This window comes from Acyrthosiphon pisum, chromosome A1 (genome assembly GCF_005508785.2).
Source record: "Acyrthosiphon pisum isolate AL4f chromosome A1, pea_aphid_22Mar2018_4r6ur, whole genome shotgun sequence".
In the NCBI taxonomy this organism is placed as follows: Eukaryota; Metazoa; Arthropoda; class Insecta; order Hemiptera; family Aphididae; genus Acyrthosiphon; species Acyrthosiphon pisum.
Genome location: NC_042494.1, coordinates 129,963,413 through 129,982,329, shown reverse-complemented (window position 1 = coordinate 129,982,329; position 18,917 = coordinate 129,963,413). Strand labels below are relative to the sequence as shown.

Genomic DNA, 18,917 nt, shown 5'->3' with positions numbered 1-18,917 from the left:
TATATATTATGTACTTAAACACCTAAAAAACAATTACGAGAGCCGAGAAAATTTTTCTGTGGATCCGTGGCCACGGCGGACATTGATGTATATATATATAATTCCAGTATAAGTACCAGTAGTAGGTACCTACCTATGTTTTTTTATTCATATTTACAAATTTAGGTATAGTTTACCGTTACAACAGTCGTCGGCATTAACACAAGAGTTGGTAACTACCTATATATAATAATAGACAATGATATAAAATCAATTCATAATAATATAATATACTGCACGTGTGTCATTGAGTATATACCAATACAGGTTGTCTTGTATATAAATTATAAATATAACAATAGTATAATAGGTATTATGAATTAAAATTAAAAAGTACACCTATATGGCTATACCTACCTAAATTAAAAAATTGTATCGGCTGTGAATATTGAGGTCAATCTGTGTGCTCAGTGTTGAAAATCGCTTGTAGTTGACATTGTATTATTAGAATTTGTCCGGTGTGCGCACTTTACAATAGTTATGCTTTCTAAACTAAATGTGATTCTTATTTGCGCGAGATTCCACCGCAGCTACCTGTATTATATATAGGTACTGAGACAATTATTTTTGAAGCCTTTACATTCAATCCATATGTTGAACGTTTAGTTATACGATTTTTTTTATTTTTAATATGAAATCTTGAAAATTTTAAAGCCGACTGTACAATAGAAATGTGCTGCCGATGGAGCCGGATGCAGCAGATGTCTGCAGTGAACGGTTTTGGTCACTAAACCAAAAGCATACCACATTGGCACATTATACGTTTAACATACATTTCAGATATAATTTAAAATGTCATTATATAAATTTCATGCTTTCATAAAATAGTCAACAACTATACACGAAATACCTACGCGTGAATGGCGATAAATAATATGCCGCACGATAACCTCCACGTGGTAACGAGAATTGGATCGACGAGCTATGTACCTAATAATATAAGTACGATTACAAATAACTTAATAACATAAATGACGTACAAAATATGTACTTACAACAATTATAAAAAATGTATTTAGTATGTTATTACCAGCAGTGACTATAATGTAAATGCTCTGGCACTCTCAACAGCTATCTAAACGTTTTGTGGCCAAATTGAATTTTTATGCGATGTAAAACTATTACAGTAGATAACCTATATAGGTATTCTAATTATTATGCAATTATATTTGATACAGAGTTTCATCGATAAACATTTTGTTAATGGATTTGAACATTTCGACCAATTTTCTGGTTTTGGTTGAACGTGGAATTTTGTATCTACTGCTGTAATTGATAACTATATAAATTCTTGATGAAAAAAGGGAAATAATATTGTTCGTGGTCACAAAAACAATTAGCTCATGCGGTTGTGTGTTAAGTGTGATGTGAGTAGGATATGTAATTTGAGTTTTTGTTTTCACACAAAGGCGATGAAACCCTTAAAAATCGACTCCTCCCACGTGTGTATCGCAATGACGTAATATGGTTTGTAAAATAATGTATAGGGTTCTGGGTTTAGGTAACAATATAATATATATTATATAGCACGTAATATTATTGTTATTGATGTATATTATATTATTTGCTGTGTTGTTCATCATTGTTTAACTATTGCAATTTTTATGTAACTATAATTATACGAGTTTGAGTTTGATATTTACCTAGGATGAAGCTCCTATACTGATCATTTTACTTTCAATAAATGTATTTTGTTTATTGTTTGTTTATTCGATTATTGATTTGTTTGCGGTTCGTACCTACGTCATGAAAATAAAAGGAGGGATTGACTGTTGATGCAATGTATATACTATATTGTATACACTACAATATAGGTATATTATAAACATGCCGAGGAATTATCCGATAACCTCCGATCTATTGTTCTACGTCGAAATATGTCTATTGTTGCTATTAGGTGTTAATAATAAAAAGATAAACAGCAAGACAATGACCGGAATTTTCAAAACGTTTTGAGGTAATACAAATATACGAATGGTGTACGAAAACTGCGGGATGATAAATACTTTTCAAATTATTTACAAATAATCAAGAACACAATTTATTAATACGAAGCGCATATTCGTACTCAACACGTATTATATCATATAAAAGTACCTATTATACACTAATTACGAAAAAACTAATCATCGTTGTTCCACTACAAAACACCAAAATTCGTTTTCGTCGCGGGTCGATAGATGAACCGAAATTTAATACGTGCATAAATTATAAATAAATTGGTGCATATCTTTACATGACTGATTTTAAATACTTTGGTTTTTGGTGCCACAATAATAATATAATATCGATCGCGATCGATCTACAAAACGTTTCAAATTTTAGTGCGAGTGTGTATATATATTTACCTATGTATATTATATAAACGACAGGCGTATTTAGTCGCGACTGTATTTTTTACATGGTACACCACATTAATGGTTTTGACTTTCACGTAATTAATAATAAAAATATTGTCATCTCCTAATATCAGACTTTTTTAAGTAAACTGACCGTGTGACGATGACGAAAATCTATAATATATGATACTGTATGTAATAATATAACACGCAATAATAACTAATAATACATACCTATAAATTAATAAATTCACGGAATCCGCTTAAAAACGCGTATAAATATTATATTTGCACATTTAATTTTTAAACATCGTAAATAGGTAGGATATAGGTGGTATTCAAACAGGTGATGACGATTAGGTACCTGTTTCGCAACTTAATATGAACGGGTTGTCGATATTTTGTATGAAGAAAACAGTAGATAATAAGATATAATATAATGATGATTTTTTTTTGTTTTTTAAATATAATATCATAGGACATATTTACAATCTGTTCAGTTGAATATACCGAATAAGTACAATAAGTAAATTTGACGAGGAATCGGATCAGGACTCAGGAGTGGAGAATACCCCTATAGTGCGGGGCTGCACAATATAATGTGGAACGATAGGTGAGTTCCTCTGGCACCGCAATGTTTAAAAATCCACATTTTTCCTGCACCATTAATTGTACCATAATATGTACCAATTTGTACCACTAATTTCATAATTTGTACCAAAAGATTTCCCTGGGAAAAACCAATTTCCCTCTACGGGTGCCAGGAAAACGTTTCTCCGGCACCCAAAATCTCACCAAATTAATTTAATTAGTTTAATTCAGGAAAAATTTAGATTTTTAAATATTGTGGTGCCAGGGAAACTCACCTTGGAACGATGGTATTAAGCTTAAAAGTTAAAATTCTGTTAGTTTTATTTGTATAAAAATAAACTAACTAGAATTTTGTTATTTATATTTACTTGCAGCATTTTGCAAAACTCATTTCCGCACTATTCGACTTCTCGAGCGTGTAATTTTTAATTACACGACATCAGTAATTATACATTCTATAAGTTGGTTATATGCAGAACGTTGTTTGAATTTATTTAATATTAAAGATTTAGTGTGTATTTTTTTAAATCTATAATTTATTGTACTTAATGTATACTTAATGTAAACAGACGGCACAACGCTATGGCACTGCATACCTACAACGGATGGACTTGATGACGTAAAACAGATTACAATTTACTAATGAATAAGATCGGGAAGTTCCTTAATATAGAGGTATCTACCTGAGTTGAATTATAATTACAGTACCTACACCAAAACGTAGCATTATAATGAATATCATGTAAACCACTACTAAATATTCTAGTATTATCTACCATTCTTTCGAATTAGTCTTTCCTGAATATTTAGTTGCAGGAAGTGTTCTGGAGGTCAATTTTATAATATTCTGTATGTGTATAAAAAATATTTAATTATTTGAGATGTTATGGTTTTATTTGGTGAAAAAAGTACACTTTAATCAACTATATCTTGTATTCTTGTGGTTTACAATTTTATTTAATACATCTATAGTATACCACAGACTGTAAATTTGAATAATGCGTCGTTGAATAATTTAACATGTATTTGGTTATTATGACCTTACCTACTCGCAATTCGAACCGACACTTTATATTTATTAATCGATCTAGTGAGAAAAAAATCAATTGACATATAACAACCTATACTTGGAATTATGAGTTTAATTTCTATGATACTGACAGTAAAACGTATTTGCATAATTTCTGAAGCACGCATGAATATGTAAAACGCATTAATTGTATGGTATGTCGAAGGTGTTGACTGACAACAAGAAGTACTTGTACCAAGTCTGCTTTACCAAACACCAAAAAAAGCTGATATCTGAAATCAAAAATTATTTAGTAATTATACCAAAAAAATACGCCTTTAAGCTCAATACAAACAACAAACAATAATGTTATTAAATTAAGTCTAAGGTTATCGCGATAATTATTATTATAGTTATAATTATTACAGTGTAAATAGATAGAAAAAATTGTAGGTAAGTACGTTTATTTCACACTTTATCATAATCGATTAATTATAATGTTTAAGATAATATTAGGTATATTTTAAATTATGTATGACTATGAAGCCTATAATATTCAATACATATATATGGCATTGTACAACTATTCAAGGTCCAATTAAAGTCGCGGGGATATAATATTTTAAAATTGATTACATTTTTTTCTATTTGTAGTAAAATATATCAATTTCAAAAAAATAGTATTTATATTTAATTTCGAAGAGTTTTGAACAGTAGGTACTATTAACGAAAAACTGATATTGGTATATTATAGGTAAACTATACTAAAATTATTATTCCAATAATATTATTATGTTATTCATTTGTAATCATCGCTTCTATCCAAATAATATATGTCACCTAAAATGTACTGCGTGTACCTATATATTTTGGAACAGGCCACAAGGTACATGCATATAGACATATAATATAATATAGTAGGTGGAGGTACCTTGTTCCAAAATATTTCGTAAGCTATTCAGTACTCAACGTCTGAAAAAATAATCCTGCATATAGCTTTCAATGTCGATCGTGTATTGAATACATATTGGACAATTTTGAATGCAAACTCGGCGTTTTGCGTAATACCACTCTTCGGTACGTGACGCTCATCAAAACAAAACCTAAATATTAACAAATCGAAGTTTAAAATAATAAATTAATGGCGACAAAATAAAACCACACGGAGTTGAAAGATTTGTATAATTACTCATTAGTCATTAGTATTATCTAATATAGTCTTCTATATTAGATACCAATTCATTAAATTTACTGAAATTTTCAGAGTAAAACAAAGCAGCTTCTAACCATGTTCCCCACCTTGTTATTACAGGTTCTGGAGGAAGGCGACAGTCCATACAATTTTTATAAGCAGTAATACGATGAGGTGCTTTTAAAAACATTTTTTTTCCATTATTTACCAGTTTATTTACACCCGGGAAAATGTCTCTAACTTTTTCGGCCACACGGTTTAAGCCATGGGCAACACAAGTTATATGAATCATATTAGAATAAAATATTTTTAATGCTCCTCCAGTTTTTATCATATATGGCGCCGCATCGCTAATAAACAGCAGAATTTTGTCTTGAAATAACGTGTCTCCAAAAAATTCCATTAAACTATCATTCACAAATCGAGAAACCGTTTCATAATTGGTTTTTTTCAATTCTTTGCAAGAAATCAGGAATGAAGTAGGCATTATTTCTGGATGAAGTATCCCAACAATTAAACTACAAATATACAGCCCTCTAGAATCAGTCGTTTCGTCTACCATAATGTAAATGAAATTGTTAGTTAATTTTTCCCGTATTTTTGTAAGAGTAGATTCAAAACATATTTTTAAGTAATTTTTTCGTAACGTACTTTCATCTGGAATATTCTGATTAACATATTTTTGTAAAAAATTTTTAAATGGGGTCGACTGAAGTTTATTGAAAGTAATATTTGTGGCTACCAAGGCATAACACATGTCTGTTAAAAATTCATTTCGACTAGCCATGCTGAGGTGGTTTCAGGTATTAACATTTGTACCGGATTACGCTTATTTTTTTTAGCAGCAGTCATTTGTTGATGCACATCTAATAACAACAAAAACAATAAAAAAAAAAATTTAATAATTATTGATTACAGCAGAAAATTAGTGTTACCGTAGGTACGTACTTGAATTACAGTGTGCATCAACTTGTGATTTACGTTCACAACCAATAGCCTTATTGCACGACGTGCAAAATATAATTTTGCCTTCTGTTTTCAATTCTAGATATTTTTCGATCCAACACTTTATTTTAGAACAATGGCTACTACTAATTTTCGGCATTTTAAATTAAATAATATCAAGTAATAATTAACTACAAAATTGTATAAAACACGAGTTGACTACGACGGCTGTATAGTGTATATGTAATCGATAATCTATCGACTATCGTAGTACCTTAGTCATTATCTTAATTACTTCGTATTATATCGTTATATATATATAATTATTATATTGTTAGATATAAAAGTCCAATACTTTGTATAACAATATAATGTAGCAACGATAAAAATAATACAAAAATACAAAAATATTTGTACAAAAGTACATTTTTATAAAAAAAATCCCGAAACGTGCAATTTTGTGCAAAAACCCAAAAACGTGCAATTTTGTGCAACATAAAACTTTCTTTAAATTAATCTACATCTCTTGATTTGGATTTGTAGCTTGTTTCTATTGAATTTAGAACACGCTATAAAAAGATGCAATTGCACGGGAATCCGGTCTTTAGTCATTACTATAGTATTAATTATTAATAACTAATAAGTAATGTTAATCACGACGAGTGACGACAACGTACTGCAGGTCGTTTGACTAGACGAGTCGTTTACCTAATGATTTTCGTCCTCCGTGCCTAAAGTCAGTGGCATCATTTGAGGGGGGTGGGGGTTAAAGGTGGGAATTTGACCATCTCCGATTTTAAAAGCTAGTCCAATTGTTGGGCTAGTTGTTGGTGAAATAAAATAACTATAATTAAAATAATTGTCCAGATCAGAGCCTATATTTCAACTTTTATGAGCTGCTATAACCAACGATAACCCTATATATAGGTTACAGAATGTTGGTTACAAGTGTTAGTTTATCCGAAATGAATACTCAAAACTACTGGACCATTTTCAATAAAAGTGATATTAATATACTCCTTGAGAATTGGAGGGTGTGTGCAGCTTATTTGTTCAACCCCTATATAGGGCCTTAGGTAGCTTAAGGGCAGCTCATACATGACATTTTTCTGAGCCCCCGAAAAAAGAATATATATACTTTGTTTATTTATATGGTTTCCATTAGTTAAATATTATATAACTATTATAATAATTTGCAGAAATATGGCATATACATTCTCTTAAAATTATATTTATAAGAAAATAAACTGTCGGCACGGGAAACGCCGGGTGGGACAACTATTTTTAATAATATTACATATCATTTATGTAGTTGTAATTAATCTTTAATAACCACCTAACCCATCGTTTAATACTTTAATATTCCTACCGTTCATCAAGTAATAAGTATTCACCTATCAGTTGATTTTTCAGCATTTAGCACTGCGGTCAGTTGCGTTTTTATACGGAATCGAAATATTTTTTAATCTCTTTAGAACGACCGCTAAACACGTACATTGCTACGGCTGCAGGTTTGTGTAGGATTGGAAGGTCAATAATTTTAAAAAAAAGTATTCAGATTTATGGATTTCCGCGTATACCGCACGTTTCCTGTGTAAACAAACGAATAGGATAGAATTTTTTTTCATAGTTTTGAAAACGCGTTTCGTCTACTTATATAAACACATTTCAAGCGTATTTATATGATATATTTTATAGTGCACATCGTCGCCTACCACATAGACATAACAAACGCACGTCAATAATAACATATAACATAATATGAACGTTAACAGAAATATATAGTTTGAGATGATGTCGCAATATAGTTATTGCAGTAGATATTTAATATCTAGGTACCTATACTCATAAGAGACTGCGATAAAATTTTTTAAAAAAAATAGCAGACACTATGAGGTATTCGTTCCAGCTGAGGAATGTCACCAACATACGTATTATATTACATTCGAGCCTCGATAACTCGAATCTCAAGGGGAATAAAAATTCGACTTGTGTATTTTTCGAGTTATATACCTCATTAACACTTCTAGGGGCGTGAAAAAAATTCGATTTATCGAGGCTCGACTGTAGGATATTATTACGATATCATATTATGTATTATGTGTTAAGTACGTCGTTTCCTGTTGTCCGTCTTGGATTAGGCTACGACACACTACTATGAGTCGAAGACGGATAAAACAGCTGTATGGCGTGATGATTATATTATTATTATACGACTTCGAGTTGTTTATGTTACTACAATTTATACTGCTGTACAACAATATTTGTGTAACTACGTGACGCCAGGCGAGTATATTATATGATAATATTGACAAAATAACAAATTTGTAAAATTACATATGTAATTAGGTAGGCATACTATAATTATTATCACAAATTTGAAATTACATACAGCATTACAGATAATCCAGTTGGACACGGTAGTGGCGGCCTCCGGGTTTCTTGGCGCGTAATGAATAAAAAATAAGTAAAATATATTTATAGCTGCTATAGCTATACAGCCATATAGGGTACACAAATTAATATTAATATACTAGACTTTTCTGTTTATTGATTAAATCGAATATTAATCAAAACACAATATATTTCAAAATCCAACCGCTGTACTCGTATAATAAAAGAAAATAATTTAGGTATAATATTGTAATAAAGGTAAATTCTTTGAAAGGTCACTCCTCTCCACCATCCCATTAAAAAAAACAAAAAAAAACCTGTAGCCACGCACTAATACTGCAGGTCTTAAATGATTAGTGTACAGGTTTTATTTCGTTTAAAACCAATAGATGTTTACAAAATTAAATTAAATCCGTACCTACCGAATGTTATTATATACATATATATTATGTATTTGCGACTTGATTTTATTCGCGGTATTTACTAGTTTATACTGTTCCAATACACGTCTATACGTAATTATATTATGCCTCAAACTACGCGTATTTCTCACGTATACTGCGCAACGTATAATAATAATATTACCAGGTATAAAGGTATACTATATGAATAATAAATAATACTAATTAATAATAAATATATGAATAATACGTCTCTCTCAACCGTTGTTGCGCGTGTCGTTGTTATTTTCTATTAAAAATTTAAAATATTCACTCCTATAAAATATATGTACAATAATAATAAAATTACATTTCACTCGATTTTCAAACGGTGTAGTTACGCCTAGGTACCCAATAATAAGACGCTACAACTGCGCTGCTGTATGGTTACCTACCGCATTAATTTTTATTTTTTAAACAATAAATTGGGTGTACATGTGTGTTATACTCGTATTTATATAGTATTGTACAACATATTTTATGTCAATAAAATCAACTTAACCTAAGCCGGCGTAATAACAATGTCCGCCAAACGCAAAAAAAATGTTTCCGCCTGCCGAACGACACTCTATCGTCTCGTCTCGGGGGTACCACATAATAGGTGTACAATGTACAATAATTATACCTAATATAATCATAAGTGTACACTATAATAAGGCATAGGTGTAGTCAAACAGGCATAATATAATAAATACGGTGTGTGCGCATGCATCATAATATTATCATCATGTTGTACAGCGTTGGGTATTCGCGAAAAATTCAATTAACGAGTTTGCGTGATACTATGCGTGCGACCTTATGCCGGACGACGACGTTGTTACAATACGATATATATTATAACAATAACAACATTAGAAGTACATATAATATATTATGGGCACACGGAAATGACCGGAGAATTTTAAACACCTTGTGCCATTTCGACGTGTCCGCGCCATACAAATTAGCGGCGTACGAATAATGTGAAACACAAACACTGTCATATTATAGCAGCACGGTTTTTGACGTCCCGGTGACGATTGTACGATTATCGCACTCCTGTCAAGTTCAAGTGTTTTTAAACATCATTTTTTCCCCCTTTAAAACTTCGTTGTAGCCCGAGTGCTAACAACTCACGCGGGCTAATTATAATATTTCCTTATTGTCGGCGAATTTGCAGGTGGTCGCCGACACGGCCATCCGCCTCTTCGAAATGTCTGCGGTGATACATGCGCACTGTATATAATATTAAGTATTTAAATCTCAGTGTTGTAAAATATGGTCCTTAAAATATACATTATACTTACTTAGAAATCCCAAAAATCACAAATTTAATTAATGCAATATTAAGGGATGAAAGAGGAGTGAGCGTGCTTGGGGGATTTTAAATTCCACTCCGAACATTTTCTGGTCGATTTTCGGTACCAATACCCGAAATAAGCCAGTAAAAAACAGCATTCAAAATACTAAATGAATGTATTAAAATAATGTTAAAACAAATATACGGTGCAGTGATGGAGCTGCGAAGGGATTTTCAGCTATTGTCTCCAGACCCCGTAAATTGAAAAAATGAAATAAACTTTAGTTCATTTATAAATCGACATTTTAAAGGAGAAAATAAATTTTAACCAATAATATTATGATATTTTTAAGAAATTGTATTATCTTAAAATTGTTAATATATTATTAGAAGTTTTATCATAAACTTGTTTTTAAATGCATGTATTTACAGGTACTTACCATTGATTGTTCCAATACATAATTTATAAACGTATATATATTAATATTTCATTACGCATAAGCTTCAAACAAATTTGAAAAAAAATCCCCTCTCCAATTCAAATTTATTATTATACCACTTCTGATAGCGTATAAAGGTACATACATATGAAAAAATGATAAAATTACCACAGCAATAATAGCCTTATTAATAATAACGGGCCAATTTAAAATTATATGAAAAAGAAAGTTTTTACATTAGGTAGGTAGCCTATTAACAATAATTGAAAATAATTGTATTATAATATCGTTATTATATAGCCCGAAAGATAACATAAACAATTCGAGGTATAGTATGATTAGTATGACATGTCTAAAGATGTACCTATATATATACATATATATATATATATATATATACCTATACATATAAAATCATTATAACTTGAGTATAACTATAATAGGTGTTAGATTTATTATATTACTATATCGAATTGTAAATTAAAACATTTGAATTGTATTGACTGGTATTACAATATTACTGCAATCAATAAAATGTACTCGCTTCATACCCATAATATATTATTAAAATCTAATCAATAATAAATTTAAATTTTAAATAGTTTAATTGCATCATAAAAATCACATTATACTAACATAATATTATTTTGATCCGTTATTTGAACGAATATTTAATAAATAGTATACACAGCTGTATACCTACACACAGACTTAAAATACACAATTTAATATTTGTAATAAAAACTATTGTTAACATTTGTTATAAAATTACATTTTATTGTAGTATATACAACAGTGAATAAATGAACCTTCTATTTTTTCCTGTTATTTATTATAGATATATGGGTACTAAATAGGTGGTCAATTACATGTACACGTGTTTAATATGTATTATAATTATCCATCTTTAAATGATTATATGAAGATATGTATTGTTTATAAAAACTCAACGATGATTATAATATTATGTACTTTTTTTTAGGACCACAAAGAATTCTTAAAGAAATCAAAAGATTCATTGTTGTCGAGGAGTGTAAAGGAATTATCGTTACTGCAATTCCATGAAGTTGAACCACATTTACAATCCAATCCATATATTACATCCGGCTATAGAGCGAGTCTATCGACAAAAATGTGTATAGAGAGGTATGCTAATTCTTAAAATATATTTCCAATTTAACAATTTAAATAATATAATTAATTATGATAGTTACAATATAATATACATCAAATTGAGTCCGATCATATCGCAATAAAAATATATAGTCAATTCAAAGATATTTTCACAAAGTCGCATCTGATTGAATTACCTTGTAATTTATTAAGCATTAAAAAAAAAAACACTTTCATTTATGGGGAAAAAAATGAATTGTTAAAAATGAAGGTTTTCAAATGATTAAACCAAATCGTTGCATCTAAAATAATTTCATGAAAAAGTTGTTCGAATTTGATTTTAACCATTATTAGGTGAGCTTATTGAAATGTTCATATAAGATATTCAGTCAACAAACGAATAAAGTTTATATTTCACATTCACAGTATTACAAAAAAGTAATGTTATATGGAACTATGTTAATTTTATTTTAACTAAATAGAAACTTATACTACAGAGTACCTAATAAAATAATTTAAAAACACATTTTTTTCATCTTTGGATGGAATTACAGTGCTTGGACTTTAAGGACTTGTAAACTAAGTAAACTATAATTCAATATTGATTTAGTTCAAATAATTAAATAATTAAGGGAAATAAAACTATAATTCAATTTACAACATTTTTCAAGAAAAAAAATATAATTATGTATAATATATTACAAAAATTAAATTCGAATATACCTATTCCAACCTTCGATGTAATGTTTGACAATGTGCAGATCATTGAAATTGTCAATAAAAAATGACAATGACCTTCATTAACTTGTGTCATTTTGAATGATGATGCTCCTTCAAGCTTCGGATATTAATTTAGTTGTAATCATAATAGCAAAAAAAAAACAGATTAGCTACTTAACTGTTATAGAAAAACATAAAGTCATCCATTCTAAAATAAAATAAGTAGTTATCAAGTTAGAATAATGCATTAACGATCACACAAGGACAAATTTGAAAATTTGTTATTTAATTAATTTATATTTTATTGGTTGTATTAATAAAAAAATAATTACTAATTGGTAGTTTGTTACCTTACTGTTTTAGCGCTTTTTGGCTGACTAATGAAACCATAAATATTTGGTCACATGTATTTGGCTGGATGCTGTTTTTTGGATTAACAATTTATGACTTGTTACTGTTGAATATTCACGCTTCACCGTTCGATAAGCTTGTCGTGGGTCTACTACTCGGATGTTTTCAGGTATTTACAACTAGAGTAGAGCATTTTGAATAAAATGTTATCCAAATAATTATTTAAATACACAAAACTTCCTTATTAGCATATTACGAAGTCTCACGGGCAAAAAAAATTGTATAGTAGAGAATTTTGTTGAATTTAAATTTGGTTTTAATTTAGTTGGGTTCTTAAAAGTATTTCGTTGAATAGAAAATTTTGTTTAATGATCGTTGTAAATGAAGTAATCAAGTGATGTTTTCGATGTACTGTATACGAGCGAGAGAGTATAGGTACATATATATATCGAGTAAGTGAGCGTCTCGAGTTGCAGATAAAAAACTTTTAATGTACTAATATAATATTTTAAAATCTCTTTTGCAGTCTTATACATATATATGAATTTAATGTCATGTAAAATGTTATTAATATCACTGATTTTTAAAGATCATAGTTTTAATACTAGGTATACCTAAAATGGTTTATATCATCGTTTGTATTACACGTGTTTCAATTAAATAATATTTACTTACATATGTGATTTTTGTCGTATTTTTAGATTAGCATGGCATCGTCGACTATGTACCACACGTTTTCGTGCAAATCCGAAAAACATTTCAACTGTTTTTTATCTTTTGACTTGTTCGGCATAGCGTTGAGCTTGTTGGGAATCTACTTGTCAGGAATTTATTACGCTTTTTGGTGTCATCCCGTAAGTGAACGATTTTATTTCAGTATGCGCATTACACTCACTGGACGCCTAATAAGATTAATATACAATTACTTCTTTAAATACATTAATTAAAACCTAGTGCGGTATATCGTATATTTTCCAGGTACATCGAATGTTTTACTTATCCACGGTGTTCTTTATATTTGTAACTGTCATGGGATTGCAATTACCAAAGCTGAAAGCAAGTGATAATTTGAAAATGATCTCATTTGTGTGTTGGGCAGCATACGGAGTGATACCGACGTGTCACTGGGTTATAATCATGGGTGGATGGGAAAATCCAATAGTGGCCGTAAGTATTGCTATATAGTATATTTAATATTACACTGTCAATAATAATAATGATCACAATTAAAAATTGCATCAATAATATTAATATAAATATACATGGTCTCGGTCGTGATGCTTTTTAAGATTTATGTTAATATATTTATATAAATGTTTAGTTACCTTTACCTACATTTTTGTTGGAAATAATATGATGTAGGTACTTAACAAAAAGTACGTATAATATTATCACGTTTTGAAAATATCTGTGTTAATATATTATTTATGTACTAAAAACTATAGTACCTAGTATTTCGGTATTATTACAAACGAAATGAACAAAAAAAATTGTGATTCCTAGATAAGTTCTTAATGCATTTTATTAAATTTTAATTACTATTGCCAAAGCATATTATGTCAAACACAATTATACATACAGCAATATAGTTAATGTTATGAATAATTTATGAAAAAACATATTGAAACTCTTATTAATAATGCATTAATGCGTATAGAAAAATTTAGAACACGTATATTGTTTCAAACATGCCCTGCATATAAAAAAATTTGAATAAATCTAAAATCTAATCCTAATAAATATCCAAATGCATAGGGCATCAAGTTAAAGCTTTATTCAACTACAGTTAAAGGAATATTAATTATTAAATTTTCAGCCATCTATACATACTCTATTATAGGTGTCTATTATTTTCAAAGTAATAAGTAATTTATAAATATTTTGATTTAAAATTCAATTGATTGACTTACGCATATACATTATTGTATTAATCATTTAAACTTTCAAAAAAAAATTATATTAATAATTAAACATAATATTACACATTGCAATAATTATACATAATATGTAAGAAACCTCAAATATAAGTGTTTTATACTATTTTATATTTTTCATTTTATTATACACTGTTAATTATTAACACTGAAGGAACTGAATGATTTAGTGAAATTGGGACTGGTTTTTGAAATCTATGTAGACAATGCAATTAGATATTCAGGTTTTTCGTAAATTACAATTATTGTACTTATCTAGATAATTATTTATTTCTCACGAGTTTTTAAATATATTTCAAATTAATAGGTAGGTAGCTAATTTACACCATTAAAAATAAATATAAATACACGTTTTAAACTATTAAATTTAAGTTTAAGAACATGGTCGATAAATTTAAATTGTATTTTTAAATTCCAAAAAGAAGTTATAAATGACACGGAAATATACAACTTCAACTTTGATTGAATTAACAATTAGTAATTTAGTTAAATATATGTATATGAGTTTCCTAAGTAATTTTATGTTATATACCTATAACTTATAAGTATCAATCACCAATGTAATAATCGTAATTATTCAAACGTCGAGTTTATCTAGTGAAAATCATTATTTATAATTTATTTGTGTTATTATTATTATGTTCAGTAACATTAAACTACTGACCATTCGTTTGTTACAACGAGATAAAAAACAATTATTTAATTTTGTCGAAAAGATAATAATTGTAGGTATATTAAATAATTAAATAATTAATCTTTTTTATTCCTATTTTCAGAAATTGTTATCAAGAATTTTAAATATGTACCTTATTTCCGGATTAGCGTTCCTGATTTACGTTACTAGAATGCCAGAACGGTTTTTCAAAGGTAAATATTTTAGTAACTACTAATTTAAAATATTATAGCTAAATATATAACCAATTAAAGCTGACTATAAAGAAAACGGACTTTAAGTACATGTTTTATTAGAAGAGAGGTACTTGTTCACTTGGAAAAATATAGCTCAGAACATTTGTTTAAAAATTAATAACAAATAAAAATATTATAAACATTCGAATCATAATTATTTTTTATTATATAAATTAAAAATAAAAACAAGCTATTTTACTCTAAATAAATATTTATTTAATTCTTCAATAATATGATTTCTTCAGTTTCTTGCATAACAAATTCTATCGAAATTCTGAATGGCGAAATATTCGTTATCGCATTTCGACACGAACGTTTTTAAAACAATAACAATAATATTATCACCCCATTTTATCGGATTCTATTTATTTTTCAGGTTGTAATATCTGTCATCAATAATATAGTATTAAAGATGAAATAAATATCATAACGAAAAAGTTGGAATAGTTGAATAATAATAATATTAAAAATAATAACATAAAATATATTACTTAAATATCTTGTCGTAACTCGTAAGATAACATAATATATTACCATATGGCTAGTATTACAACTTACTAATATTATAAATTCCAATACTGTTTACTGTTTGAAATTGAAGAATTTAAAATTAATGATTACTTACTGAATGAACGATTATTTTTGGAGGGCTTTGTCAGTTCAGTGTATCGTGTTTGAACCGGAAATCGTAAGCTAAACAACCCTAAATTCTTGATCACTATATTATATGATATATAAATTATTTAAATATATAATATACAAAACATAATACTTATTATGTTAACAATCACACACATGACATATTTGACATAATCTATACTATTAAATATTAAATTATCATGATGCTATTGATAAAAAATAAGAAAGTAATATACATATTATATCGTTTATATATTATGTATACCTATATATTATATTATATTGTGCGATAATCAGGTCTAATATAAAGGTAAATTTTTTTTACGCACACCCCATACCCTAACTATATTCGAAAAATGTATTTTGAATTGTTATCAGTAAAATTAAAACGATTTGTAAGATTTTATTTTTCTGCTTTACAGGTAAATTAGATTACATAGGATCATCGCATCAGTGGTGGCATTTCCTGGTCGTGATTGCGTTGTATTACTGGCACAACACTGGCATTTTGTACATCGAGTACAGAATGAACCACGGATGTGTCAATGACTTACGACTATAATATTCATTTTGCTCAAAGTGTACCTTCGTTGTTATTTTATAATTAAATTATTTTTAATGTTAAGTAAATTACCTATATATTATAGTATGTTTGTTATTTTGCGGTTTGTCGAGAATTTTCTGTGAAACATTTCTTAAACTACATTATAAAATTCAATTTTTTATGTAAATAAAAAATTTTTATTAATAAAATGGAATCGATTGAATACACAACGGCTATATTTACTTTCGCAATAAGTATACATACCTAATACATATATATATAATATCCTAACTCCCAAGTCTCTTATTTTAAATGATACACATCGTAAGTATTATATTATGTTACACGAATGCTATGAATATATAATATACATATTATACGTAGTCCCTGGTTGATATCCCTAAAATCACGATCTTAACAATGGGTTTGTCCAAAAAATATATAATATGGCATACACATGAGCACATAAATGTGTATGACATGTATTGTATACCATTATTATGTAAATTTACATTATTCGGGTGCGTGGAAAAGAAACGCAGACTTACATTTTGATTTCACCTTTTCGTTTTTTTTGTTGTTGTTAGACACGCTTAACACAGGACGTGGCACAGCGGTATGAGAGCTATTGTACAGCCTAAGTCTATAAAGAATATCGTTAACAATTCGTATAATATAGTTATAATAACACATTATCTCATAATGATTTGCAATTCGATAGATAATGAAAACTTTTAAACAATCTTCAAACTACTCAACGACGATGTAGACGTGGGACATTTAACTGCAACATTGATATTTTGTACTCATTTCAGCTTAATTTATTGGCGACATTTATTTTACATTTTGTGAATATATTATTATTATATAATTTACAGTATCCACAGAGGAATTTTTTTAAAATAAAACGTTATAATTTTCTATTAAATGCTTACGATAACACCAACCAGTAGCGTGCGTAGTCGCTAATTAATTGGGTGTTCTTTATAATGATACAGGTAGTAAAATCGTTACTTGTTTTTTCCATATAGTTATGCAGTGGCTATATTGATTAAATAAATGTTAAAACCAACGGTACAGTTACGGTATGTATAAGATATATAATTTTGCAGTTGTGCATATTAATTTTAGGATATCGTGTTGACGGTTGACCTATATATATATAATATATTAATGTAGAGAACACTGCAGCATGTTGACACGTTGTGTTTTAAGTATCTATTCTTTATTATTCTATCGTTCGACTATTTTTTAATAAGCTAATGTTCAAATTCGTAACCATTAACTTATCTTCGTTTACAACAATCACCATACATTCATCGAACAAATATCTCCAACAAAGCATAATAAAATAGGTAAATATCCACTAAGAAGATAAAATACTAGGGCAAACAACAGCACATATGGCATAGGTCGAGGGTTTGTTTTTATTTATGCAAATAATTTGAATATATTATAATACATAAGTGTATCGACAACGTTATTTCAGTGAATGTTTAATAATAAAGAACGCAAACTATATTGCGAAAAACTAGTAGGTATAACAATATGACCAAGAAAAACAAAAATATATATTATATTATTTCATGAATAAGTATAATATCGATCAGTAATGTAGATAGAATTTTAATATTTGTTTGAATAGCCAGTTAGTAGAAAAACTAAAGGATTCGAATTTCTGGTTAAAAAACTTGTTAGACCCACGATTAGTGATTAATTGTTGAAATAATATTCCGAGTGATATTCGATCGTCTGACGATTGTGATTTTCCTTTTAGATTATCGATGCAAAAACGGTGCGTTAAAAATATATCTGCTACTTGGCCGGCAAAAACACTAATAAGATATTACGTAGGTACCTATATATGATACGCGTTTTATACCTAAATGTGTGCGATTAATCTAGAAATACTTTTATCGATCGAATAATAATATATACATATTATAACGTTTTAATATAACTACCTACCATGGTATATATAGAATAGGTTAGGATATTATATACGTAGAGTACAAACTCGATAAGACACAAAGCTCGGG

General features: G+C 28.5%; 2 protein-coding genes across 2 annotated transcripts in view; one reads left to right on the top strand and one right to left on the bottom strand.

The window, feature by feature from the left end:
- The window catches only part of LOC100159096 (progestin and adipoQ receptor family member 3), a 39,677-nt gene extending 22,572 nt beyond the window's left edge, over positions 1-17,105 (top strand). The window contains exons 2-7 of the mRNA XM_029488319.1: positions 11,651-11,814; positions 12,865-13,021; positions 13,554-13,706; positions 13,831-14,019; positions 15,563-15,653; positions 16,757-17,105. Coding sequence (XP_029344179.1) covers positions 11,651-11,814; positions 12,865-13,021; positions 13,554-13,706; positions 13,831-14,019; positions 15,563-15,653; positions 16,757-16,896 — 894 coding nt within the window. The 3' untranslated portion in view covers positions 16,897-17,105. The remainder of the gene's footprint in view (positions 1-11,650; positions 11,815-12,864; positions 13,022-13,553; positions 13,707-13,830; positions 14,020-15,562; positions 15,654-16,756) is intronic.
- LOC115033850 lies at positions 4,686-11,059 on the bottom strand. Its single transcript, XM_029488320.1, has 2 exons — positions 6,119-11,059; positions 4,686-6,036 (listed from the first exon to the last, which is right to left on the bottom strand). The coding sequence occupies exon 2, from the start codon at positions 5,955-5,957 to the stop codon at positions 5,184-5,186; it is 774 nt and encodes a 257-aa protein (XP_029344180.1). The 5' UTR covers positions 5,958-6,036; positions 6,119-11,059; the 3' UTR covers positions 4,686-5,183.
- Positions 17,106-18,917: the final 1,812 nt, after the last annotated feature.

Excerpts from the sequence above, each read along its gene's own strand:
- LOC115033850 (XM_029488320.1), bottom strand. The coding sequence starts at position 5,957 with ATGGCTAGTCGAAATGAATTTTTAACAGACATGTGTTATGCCTTGGTA.